The sequence below is a fragment of the Antrostomus carolinensis genome, unplaced genomic scaffold, assembly GCF_000700745.2.
Source record: "Antrostomus carolinensis isolate BGI_N321 unplaced genomic scaffold, ASM70074v2 scaffold18072, whole genome shotgun sequence".
NCBI classification, from domain to species: domain Eukaryota; kingdom Metazoa; phylum Chordata; class Aves; order Caprimulgiformes; family Caprimulgidae; genus Antrostomus; species Antrostomus carolinensis.
Genome location: NW_010301788.1, coordinates 1 through 10,984, shown reverse-complemented (window position 1 = coordinate 10,984; position 10,984 = coordinate 1). Strand labels below are relative to the sequence as shown.

The following is a 10,984-nucleotide window of genomic DNA, read 5'->3' as shown; positions in this document are numbered from 1 at the left end:
ATTAAAGAGGAAGAAATTTTACAAGAAATAACCAGGTATATTCCAGGGTCTGGGCAACAGGAATACCCGGAAAGGCTCAAAATGCTGAACTGACTACTATTAAGCTTAAAGAGAAGGTTTGACCAGTAAGAATTAAGCAATACCCCTTGAAATTGGAAGACAGAAAAGGGGTAAAAGGCATAATAGAAAAAAAATTATAAAGCATGAGTTACTGGTCAAATGCTCCTCAGAATATAACACTCCCATTTTTGCCAGTAAATACTACCATTTTTGCAAGTAAAGAAGCCAGATGGTAAAACTTACTGGCTAGTGCAGGATTTAAGAGCAATAAATCAAATAGTTGAAGACTTACATCTGGTAGTGGCAAACCCTTACACATTATTAACAAACTTAAAATAAACCTATGAGTGGTTTACTGTGTTGGGTTTGAAAGACGCCTTCTCTGTCTCACCTTGGCTCCTGAAAGCTGCAGTTTATTTGCTTTTGAATGGCAAAACCCCGATACTGGGAGGAAAACCCAAAACCCCAACTACCCTGGCCAGTGTTACCTCAAGGATTTAAGAACAGCCCTACCATTTTTGGAAATCAGTTGGCTAAAGAATTAGAAATATGGGAAAGGCCCTCTGGAAATGGAACTGTCCTGCAACATGTGGACGATATCTTTATAGCCACATAAAGGGAGGAGGACTGTAAAACCTGGACTGTCAGCTTGCTAAATTTTCTGGGACTAAGCAGTTATCGAGTATCATTGCAGAAAGCACAAATCCTGGAGAAGGAGGTAATCTATCTTGGATTCATGATTTCAAAGGGACAAGGACAGCTTGGAAATGACTGCAAAGAGGCCATCTGCCAAACCCCAGAACCCACCTCGATAAAAGAACTGCGAACCTTTTTGGGAATGACAGGCTGGTGTTGTCTGTGGGTTGCTGATTATGGACTATTGGTTAAGCCTTTGTATCAATTACAAAGGGAAAACCAGAAGTGACTGATCTGGACTGATGAGAGCCCCAGCTTTGGGATTGCCGGATGTAACAAAGCCCTTCTGGCTCTTCTCTTATGAGGCAAGGGGTGGCTTTGGGAGTCCTGGCTCAAAGGTTGGGGCCCTATAAGAGAGCAGTTGCCTATTTCTCCAAACAACTAGATGAGGTCAGCAAAGGATGGCCAGGGTGCCCCGAGCTGTGGCAGCAGTAGTGCCGATCATACAAGAGGCCCAGAAGTTGACCCTGGGCCAGAAGATGAGTGTGCATACCTCACATGCCGTGACCACAGTTCTGGAACAAAAGGGAGAACACTGGCTCTCACCTTCGAGGTTTTTAAAATACCAAACAACATTAACTGAATAAGAAGACGTAGACCTTATCACCTCCTCTATTGTTAACTTTCAGCCTGTCTTCATAGGAGAGGTGTTCCAGCCCTCGGATCATCCTCGTGGCCCTCTTCTGGACCTGTTCTAACAGATCCATGTCCCTCTTGAACTGTGAACCTTTTTGGGAATGACAGGTTGGTGTTGTCTGTGGGTTGCTGATTATGGACTATTGGTTAAGCCTTTGTATCAATTACAAAGGGAAAACCAGAAGTGACTGATCTGGACTGATGAGAGCCCCAGCTTTGGGATTGCCGGATGTAACAAAGCCCTTCTGGCTCTTCTCTTATGAGGCAAGGGGTGGCTTTGGGAGTCCTGGCTCAAAGGTTGGGGCCCTATAAGAGAGCAGTTGCCTATTTCTCCAAACAACTAGATGAGGTCAGCAAAGGATGGCCAGGGTGCCCCGAGCTGTGGCAGCAGTAGTGCCGATCATACAAGAGGCCCAGAAGTTGACCCTGGGCCAGAAGATGAGTGTGCATACCTCACATGCCGTGACCACAGTTCTGGAACAAAAGGGAGAACACTGGCTCTCACCTTCGAGGTTTTTAAAATACCAAACAACATTAACTGAATAAGAAGACGTAGACCTTATCACCTCCTCTATTGTTAACCCTGCTTCTTTTCTGAGTGAAAACCAGGAGTTAGATGCTGTGTCTCATGATTGTATAGAGACTATTGAAACAGTATATGCCAGCAGACCTGACCTGAGAGAAGAACCTTTGGAGGAAGCTGACCATACCTGGTACACCAATGGCTGCATTTTTTTTCGAATGGCAGGATATGCCGTGACCACTAAAGAACAGGTGATAGAAGCTAAGTCTTTACCTAAAGGCACCTCAGTGCAACAAGCAGAAATAATTGCCCTGATAAGAGCATTGGAACTTGGAAAGGGACAGCGAATCAACATACGGACAGACTCTAAACATGCTTTTTGGGGTAGTGCATGCTCATGGAGTGATTTGGAAGGAACGAGGACTTTTCACTGCCCAAGGGAGACACATAAAACATGCAGATATAGTCCTGCGACTTTTGGAACCAGTACTATTACCCTCAGCAGTGGCAATTATGCACTACAAGGGGTATCAAAAAGCTGACAGGGAAGTGGGAAACAAATTGGCTGAGCGCAAGTTTGATCCCTGAAAAGTCTTTGCCACTACCAGAATCAGCAGACTATGAAGAAAAAGATCAAAAAGAAGAAGAAAGAGTGGTAGTTCCTTTCAAAATGTTATGGAAATTGGTAAAAAAACCCAAACCAAACCAAAACAAAAAACCCCAAAACAGATAATAGCAAGAAGTATGTTCCATACTATGAAAACAGTAGTGGAAAGATGTGAAGTATGCTTGAAAAATAATCCTAAAGTAGAAAATTGGATATGGTTTGGGGTAATTGAAAAGGGAAATGTTCTGGACCAGACATGGCAAATATAACGTGTGCTGGAACAAAGACAGACACACACACCTTGGGGGAGCGATCGCTGTGTGTGTCCAGCACTGCAATAAAGAATACCTGCTTTCTAAAACTCCAAAACGAGTCTTAGAGAGTTCCTCTGACTGGCTTTCTCAGTATCACTTCATCTTATTTTATGAATAAATCTGACCTTCTAAAAACACTGTAGGTTTCATCTTCACAGTAATGTACTTAACGAATCTTCCGGAGAAACGGAAACAGCCAGGAAAGGTAACACCCTCTCTCAATATTACCGTCACTAAGAAACACTGCAGGACAATTCCTTTGCTATTTAAAGGTTTTCTCCCCAAAAGACAAACCTGTTCTAGAAGGAGATGAAAAGTCAAATGGTTTGCTTCTGTTGAGGTTCATGCTCACAGGGGCAAGATCAAGTGAAATCAAAGCAGTGCAAAGATAAACAGAAGAAATTCCCCAAAAGAGAAGATTTGGTCTTACCCCCCTCCCATCCCTGCCCTGTCAAAACTAAGCACGGTACTTGGCCTCGAGGAAACGGACACTGGAAACAGTTAACCAGCTTTCCTGCTCCTTTTTGTATGACAAAACCACACAACAAATGGATTTCACACCTAAACAATGGATCCTCCTTCTTTCATAGAGGCTACACTGGAGAAAATTCCTTCTTCTCTACCATGCCAGCTCCAGGCCTAAGCTATTTCGATGATGGTGATGCACCGTGCTGAAAAGATACAGGTATTTCATTCTCCTGCAGTGTCTTAGGTGGCTTCACAGACTCCTAGAAACTAGCAGAGACTACAGCGACTGGCTGCCCTAGCACTTCATAGTAACACCGATTTCAGTGCTGTGCAAGTGTAACATAAATAAAATCCCTGTGGCAAACTGTCTCCATCTCAAAGTAATTTTCTTATGAAAGAGCAGGAATTACAACTGGCCACTGGACAATTAAATATCAGATCAGAAAAAGAAGGAGGGTAGTTTAAAAAAGAAAATAAAAATCAAAGATAATATTGCAACTTGAAGGAAGGAATATATTAAATTCTTCTTGCCTCAGACGATGTACTCCCCTCTACTCCTTATTTCTTTTTCTTTCTTTCCTGGACACAACGTGGACAAAACCTACAGGGGGAGAAAAAAAAGGCAGTAATTAGTTCCTGAATATAACAAGAGCTCTTTTTATTATCTGGAAATAATTGGGTTGGAGGGTGGTTTAAAAGCAGCCCGTTTGAGTAATTGCAACATTTTCATGACATGCAAGAAGCCTGGGCAAATAGGAAAGAAACTACCAACTCAGGTGGGCAGAGGTGACAGACAGCACTAGAAGGTTTCCAGGGCTCCTCAGCCCCTCACAGCTGTGATTTGCCTGATTTCATTCACCTGGAGAAGTCACTCCAAGTAACTTCTCCAAGTTTGTCATACAAACTTCCTCTACAGGCAAAAGAAAAAAAGATATTTTCCTCCAACTCATTCCCTCCCCTCCCCCCCCCCCCCCCCCCCCCCCCACAGCCGCACGTCTCATCTTTCTTGTTTCTATACGCATCTTGTTAATTAGATGATAGCAGTCCATTAAACAGAAACCAATTACAGAACAAGCCTATGATTCTTTCCAAGAAGAGCAAAACCTAGAGCAGTCTTCAAACTTGGCTTCCAGAAGTGAAAAAAAAAAAAAAAAAAGTCTCTTCTCAATTTTAAGCACAGCCACAACTATGCAACAACACAGAAAAGCTGAGATATAATGTGTATACACGAGCCTCAGATCAAAAACTGCTCTATTTATCATGCAATTTTGCACGTGCCCAGAATCTAAGACTCCTGTGGAAGCAGACTTTAGGAAGAAGGTTCCTCTCGTACCTTCTACCTTCATACAAACACAATCCCAAACAAGAGAGGATGCAAACCCTCTGATGAGCAAAGCTCCTCTGTCAGGAAGGGTCACTAGGGGGTCTTAATTCTTGTTGTGATTCTTATTGAGGCAAATCATAGCCTGATCAGAATCAAAAGCTGTATGTTGTCATACTTACCATTTCCCTTTTGGCTTGGTGGTGAGGTCCACACAAGCAAAGTGGAACCATTCAATTGGGCACTGCAAAACAGAAAGGAAAAACCCACAGAAGAGATGCTGAGTGTTTCATGAACATTACTTTTGTTTTGTATGATCTAAGTGAATAAGTGTTGCGATGTAGTGAACATCTGAAAATACATAATCTCAAGTGCTTACATCTGGGTTGTCACAGCCAATCATTTCTCCATAGGACACCTGGTGACACAAGCAGTAGGTAGGTTCATTGGGGTCCACGGGCATGTCTAGGACATCTGAGGGATGCACCGACAGGATGGTATCAGCAAACTCTGATCTGTGGACAAGGACAAAACACTTTTCAGTTGCAGACAACACCACATTTCCAAGTTCTAAATCCCACTTTTTAACAGTATATTCCCTAAAAAACACTGACCCTACTTTAGAGTTCAGATTACATTATCACGTATTATCTAATAATTAAGATCAAGAGGTAGGTCTGATCAAACACAAAACATGAGCTTGACAATAAAAGATTAAGAGAATGATTTATAGATGCCATGATGACAGTAACAAAACTAACATACAGATCACTTCTGCTTGCAGACAGAAGAATCTGATTCTCACACCATTCTGAAAGAACATACCCTTCTGCTTAAATAATGGGACATTGAAAGATAGTCAAGTTTGTAGTCTAAAATAGATAAAAGGGGAACTCTGAGACACCAAATTTTTGCAATAGGGTAGATAAGGTAGTGATGTTGGAATAAACCAGTTTTGTGGAGACAGAGGTGATGCAAACAGGCCAAGAGATGGACTAAGCATGAGCAAAAGAAAAGTTCAACTAAAGGGCACAGCGACAAAAGTTTTGACGACCACCAGAGGAATCCCCGAAGAAACTAGAGGAGACTTCAGCACACATGCAAAAAGGACGTTTACAGATATTAATGAGTTCTTCGAAAAGTAATGAATATGCATGTTTTTATAGTATAAAGCCTTTGTAGAAAGACAAATTGGTATGTGTGGCAGGTGCAGTGATCTGGTGCGGTAACAAAGTCCTGCTGGCTTCCCAGGACTATGTTGGTGTTAAGAAGTTTATTCCCGATTTCGGTGACAATTTCCCCCCCTACTCAGTTTTAATATACACATACTTTTCTCCTTGCCAGGTACGAGTGAACCCCCTTGATCTGACAGATGTGTTAAGTTTACACATCAGTAATGCTCAGTGGAAACTGTTCTTTTCTGCCCCTTCATTTAGCCAGCTGAAAAATCAGAATTAACAGAGCCCTTCTAATGTAAGTCATATGATAGAGAGAGGACAGGCTTTCTTCCTTGCTTCACAACACCAAATTAGATTATTCAAGATTACTTAGGACACAATTCTTTGAAAACAACGCCCAGAACTCTCCAAGATTTCTAGAACAATACAACATCAGTTTTTGTCCTGATGGGCAAGCATTTCTTTTTATGATCAAGACCACAAGCAACTGTTAAAAATAGCCACATGACAAAAATCAAAGCTATTTTCTCCCAGCCTGCCAACAGCAACAGACGCTGATCTTGTTCTTCCACTCAGAGGGCATTCCAAGCACGCTGAGTTTCCACATGCCAACCAAGGAGTTAATTAACAAAGCTGACTTGTCCTAAGCAGGACACTAATGAAACACCGCTCACCATCCAGACAGGAGTCATAAATAGGGTAACATGAGCTTGCGGAAAATTCATGAAGTGTCAAGCCAAAGTCAGCAGAGCTGTGACTGGATATGCCTTACCCTCCTTTGAGTTTCTTCTTCTTTGGTGTATCTTCTTCAGATGTTCGCCTGCCTCGACCGCGAGAGCCTCTCTTGTCTTTCTGACTTCGTCCCTCTATAAAGGAAAAAACCCATCATTTCAACCTATTTGAATCCCAGAAACACCCCCAGATGTTTTTCTTTTGATGCATTTATGGGTTTGCAATCCTTATTTCAAATGTAATTGAATACAAATGCTGATTCTGAAATACGTGTTTATGCCACATTTATGCCAAATTGGCAAGTAGTATGGCTGAGCACCAAACACTTCTGTTCACAGTTTTGGCAATTAAATCACTGCAGTACAACATCAACCTGTATCGTTGCACGAGATATAAATAGCATGGTATTTGATTAAACATGCTGTAATTTTTTTTTTTTAATTTCAGTATATTTTTAAACAGTAGTGAATTGGTTACTCAGTAACTAACATGACTTTTATCTCCACATCCCTGATTTTACCCCTAATTTCAGAGTTCAAAGGCATAAAGATGTGCTTCTGTTAACCATGCTCAAATTTCACTGTAATCATAAAAGATTTCCAATATATACAACAGAAACTGGCACTTTCCTTTAACTCCTAATCTTCCCTGCTGTTCTCAGCCTGATTAATATTCAAATTCCAGTAAGAGGAGGAAAATAGGAAAATCTCTTCTCAAAAAGATCTTAGAACTTACTCAGTAATAAATCAAGCCCGAAACTAAGACTGTTACACTCAAGAGCTGCCAGAACATCAGCTCACTTTTGTCATGGTTAGTGTCCCCTTGGCCAGTAGCCTCCTTACAACCAGTAACTGTGGGCCACCTCAGGGTGATCTGGCAAGCAGAGACAGGAAGTTAGATCCCAGCACTAGGTTTTTCTTCATCTGTTTATTGCCCACCAGAATGCTGTAAATAATTGAAGAGCATTAAAACAAGTTGAGAAGCACATTGTATTTCTTCCTCCAGAAATAACAGCCTACTTTATACCTTAACCTCTCTGGTTAGATACGCTCAGCGCTGGAAAAGGCTGTCAAACCTGTAAAATTTACGCACTTTTCAGGCTTCGAGATCCAGGGTTTTCAAAGTCACTGCCTTCCAGTTTATCTTTCAGATCTGCTTCGAAGCGCGCCAAGTCTGCATCCAGCCGGCGGATATGCTTATCCACCTGCACAGAAGAGGAAACCACAAACTGTATTAAAAAAACCAAACCCCAAACGAAAACAGGAAGGTCTAATAACTTGGCTGTTATTGGCATCAACAGGAGTATACTACTTCAGAGCAAGGCAGGAAAGGGGTACTAAATTGGAAAAGGGGAAATGGTACATACAAAGGGAATTAAGGTGGAGAGAAAAAGAATAAGACAAAGAAAAACAGGCAAAAGCAAGAGGATCCGATCCCTCTACAGAAAGAAAGGAAGGAAAAGAGTGAGGAGGAGTTGGCATAAAGGACGGTCAAAGCAACTCAGACTAATGGCTGGCAGAACAAAACAAGATGATGAGAGATATTAAAAAAAGAACTGTTTTCTCCCTGTGATTTTTAAAATACATTATTCAACTAATGTCCACAAAATGCATTGAGTAGATAATTTTGTTTTTTCTGGCATTTCACTCGCATGCTATTTAAAGAAATTTAGTAATAAATGCTGACCACCTCCAGTGTCAAGTCAACAAATATTAAGCAAGTAGCTTGTACTACCCCCGTTGCGATAACGTGGCTTACAAGACAGAGAAGTAGCGAAGGTATTTTAAGCCACGACCCCCAGATTGTGTTGCTGCAATACCTGGTCCTCGAATTAGTGGTTATCTAGGACATTTTTCAATCCTTGTGAAATAATTTACTTTTCTGTGATGTCAGTAAAATGTGCTGCAGATAGAACAGAATTCAAAGCATCTCTAGAAGCTGGACAAAACACACTAAGTACAGTTGAAAGGATTTCCCTCACTCAAGTTTTATCTAGGGTATAAAATATACAAGATAAGAATTATTCAAGTAACAGCTAAATGGATACAGGAGTAGGGGCAGGAGAAGAAAAAAAGGGGAGAGCTGCATCTTAAGAAATGAGATTTTCCCACCAGGTCCATCAAGGAAAGCCTGGTGTCCAATATAGAACCAGACTGGTGGAGCTGAGGGTGTCTGCTTTCCTTTGTCACTTGGAAACCAAAGCAATTGAGCAGATTTCCTTCCATTCCTCCACAAAATAGTATTGAAGTTGCCTTCAAAAATGTTGCTTATGACTAAGACCAGTCATAAATAAATTATCAGGTGACAGGGGAGCTGCTGGGGAGGAGGGAATGGGGTAATTTTGCTGGTATTGTTCCACAGCAGATGCATACTACCTATTAAGCAACCTCCAAGTGGGATAAACTCATTTAACTCTTCACCAGAGGAGAAGCCTGATGACACAAAACCTGGTAACACAAGAGGAGGCTTTTTTGGGAGGGCAACAGTAAGAAAAATAAGCTTGAGGACTAATAATTTGTTTCAGTAAGACATTGAAGCTAAAACATAAATATGTCAGGGAAAATGGACACTGCAGAAGTCTCTTCCAGGTCCACCAGCAGCCGCACTTCAGAGTATGGCCAGTTTTAGCAGAAGTTCAGCCTGGAGAAGACAAGGCCCCGGGGAGACCTACCAGCGGCCTTCCAGTACCTGAAGGGGCTCCAGGAAGGCTGGGGAGGGACTTGTGACAAGGGCAGGGAGTGACAGAACAAGGGGTGATGGCTTGAAACTGGAAGAGGGGAGATGGAGATGAGATGTGAGGAAGGAATTGTTTGCTGTGAGGGTGGTGAGACACTGGCCCAAGTTGCCCAGAGAAGCTGTGGATGCTCCTCCCTGGAAGTGTTTAAGGCCAGGCTGGATGAGGCTTTGAGCAACCTGGTCTAGTGGAAGGTGTCCCTGCTCATGGCAGGGGGGTTGGAACTGGATGAGCTTTAAGGTCCCTTCCAACCCAACCCAACCCAGTCTGTGATTTTATGATTTTAAGTCTCACTGGTTTTGATCCTCACCATCTCATACGTCTGCATGGCCAGCTGGACTTTGTCATCACTGTACTCTTTACATTTGCTGTAGGCACTCTGGATTTTCTTTAGGTGTTCTACTCGCTCCTCGGGTAACATGTTCTTCACAGATTCAATGTATTCTGCTGCAAGACTGTCAATTTCCGCTTTCTTATCTGAAAAGCAAAGCATATAAACATGAGAAAGCTGTCTGCCAAAGCAAGTATTTTTTTCTTCTAACTTTTTAGAGTATTTAGAAGATCTCTTCTGATAATTTCCTAATTGCCTCTGTTCCCTTAATGTACTCACTTTTTTTTTAAAAAAAAGAAGTTAAAGGTATTCACTCTTCAACACTTGCTGTGCGATTCTCATTTCCCAAGTGTTTTACAGTTAATTCAGAGGAGAGGCTCACCGTTAAGATCAGAAACTGAACCCACAGGTTCATAAACTTCAACCTCCCTTGAAACACACAGAATATTGTATTTGCTGTTCAGCCATTCACCGTTCTAATAATTCAAATTGGAAATAATTAACATGCAACAAGATACCAACACAAACCTCAGAAAAAAGAAAATTAGTCTTAGGAGACATACACCAACCTACAGCTCAGTACATGTGGAAATATGAGGAAATACGGCCATCCAAGGGGCAAGTGATCACACGGCTACAAATTAACGTGCAAATGCTGAAAAAAAAAATCCAGTCCTGTGAGCTGCAGCCCTCACAGAAAAGAAATAAATGCTGCACAGCACTCAGGTGGAGAAAAGAAAGAGCAGTAGAGGGGAGATCTGTTCTGTAAAGCTGAGTCTCCACCAGGCTCTTCCCGTCCCTCAGGCTTCTCCATCAGACTTTGCTTACCAAAATACCTGAACACACCTTCTGTTCTCTGATCCAACTCCCGCATCAGCTGGAAGTTCCTCTGCAGCTCACAAGGCAGGTTTTCGATACCTGGAACATAAAGGCCACGAAATATTATAGCCTGTCCTCCTCACAGCAGCCATCCTTCCTTTAACACGTATCACTGGACTGACTTGGCAGTGAAAGTTCACTGCCTTCCATGGCCGGTGGTTGGACAGTCCACAGTTCTGCTAACTGCACACACGTGGAGAGATGCAGAATCACAGAATAAATGTGGTTGGAAAAGACCCTTAAGATCATCAAGTCCAATCATTAACCTCACACTGACAAGTCCCCGACTAAACCATAGAATCACAGACTGGTTTGGGTTGGAAGGGAACTTAAATAAAGTCCCATTTCCCTGCCATGAGCAGGGACCCCTTCCACTAGACCAGGTTGCTCAAAGCTTCATCTAATCTGACCACCCTCACAGTAAAAAAATTCTTCCTAATGTCAAATCTCAATCCCCCCTCTTCCAGTTTGAATCCATTATCCCTTGTTCTGTCACTCCCTGCCC

At 42.1% G+C, this 10,984-nt stretch overlaps 1 protein-coding gene across 1 annotated transcript; it reads right to left on the bottom strand.

Moving 5' to 3' along the window:
- Window positions 1–3,862: 3,862 nt before the first annotated feature.
- On the bottom strand, window positions 3,863–10,513 carry ING5 (inhibitor of growth family member 5). The gene is made up of 7 exons (XM_010163608.2): window positions 10,447–10,513; window positions 9,580–9,746; window positions 7,628–7,739; window positions 6,576–6,669; window positions 5,005–5,140; window positions 4,808–4,869; window positions 3,863–3,905 (listed from the first exon to the last, which is right to left on the bottom strand). The coding sequence occupies exons 1-7, from the start codon at window positions 10,472–10,474 to the stop codon at window positions 3,863–3,865; spliced, it is 642 nt and encodes a 213-aa protein (XP_010161910.1). The 5' UTR covers window positions 10,475–10,513.
- Between the last annotated feature and the right edge of the window lie 471 nt (window positions 10,514–10,984).

Bases quoted from the DNA above. Each gene is read 5' to 3' on its own strand.
- ING5 (XM_010163608.2), bottom strand. From the start codon at position 10,474: ATGCGGGAGTTGGATCAGAGAACAGAAG. The intron at 5,141-6,575 runs GTAAGGCATATC...CCTTGTCCACAG, and splicing joins AAGAAGAAACTCAAAGGAGG to ATCAGAGTTTGCTGATACCA. The intron at 3,906-4,807 runs GTAAGTATGACA...CTCCCCCTGTAG, and splicing joins ACCAAGCCAAAAGGGAAATG to GTTTTGTCCACGTTGTGTCC.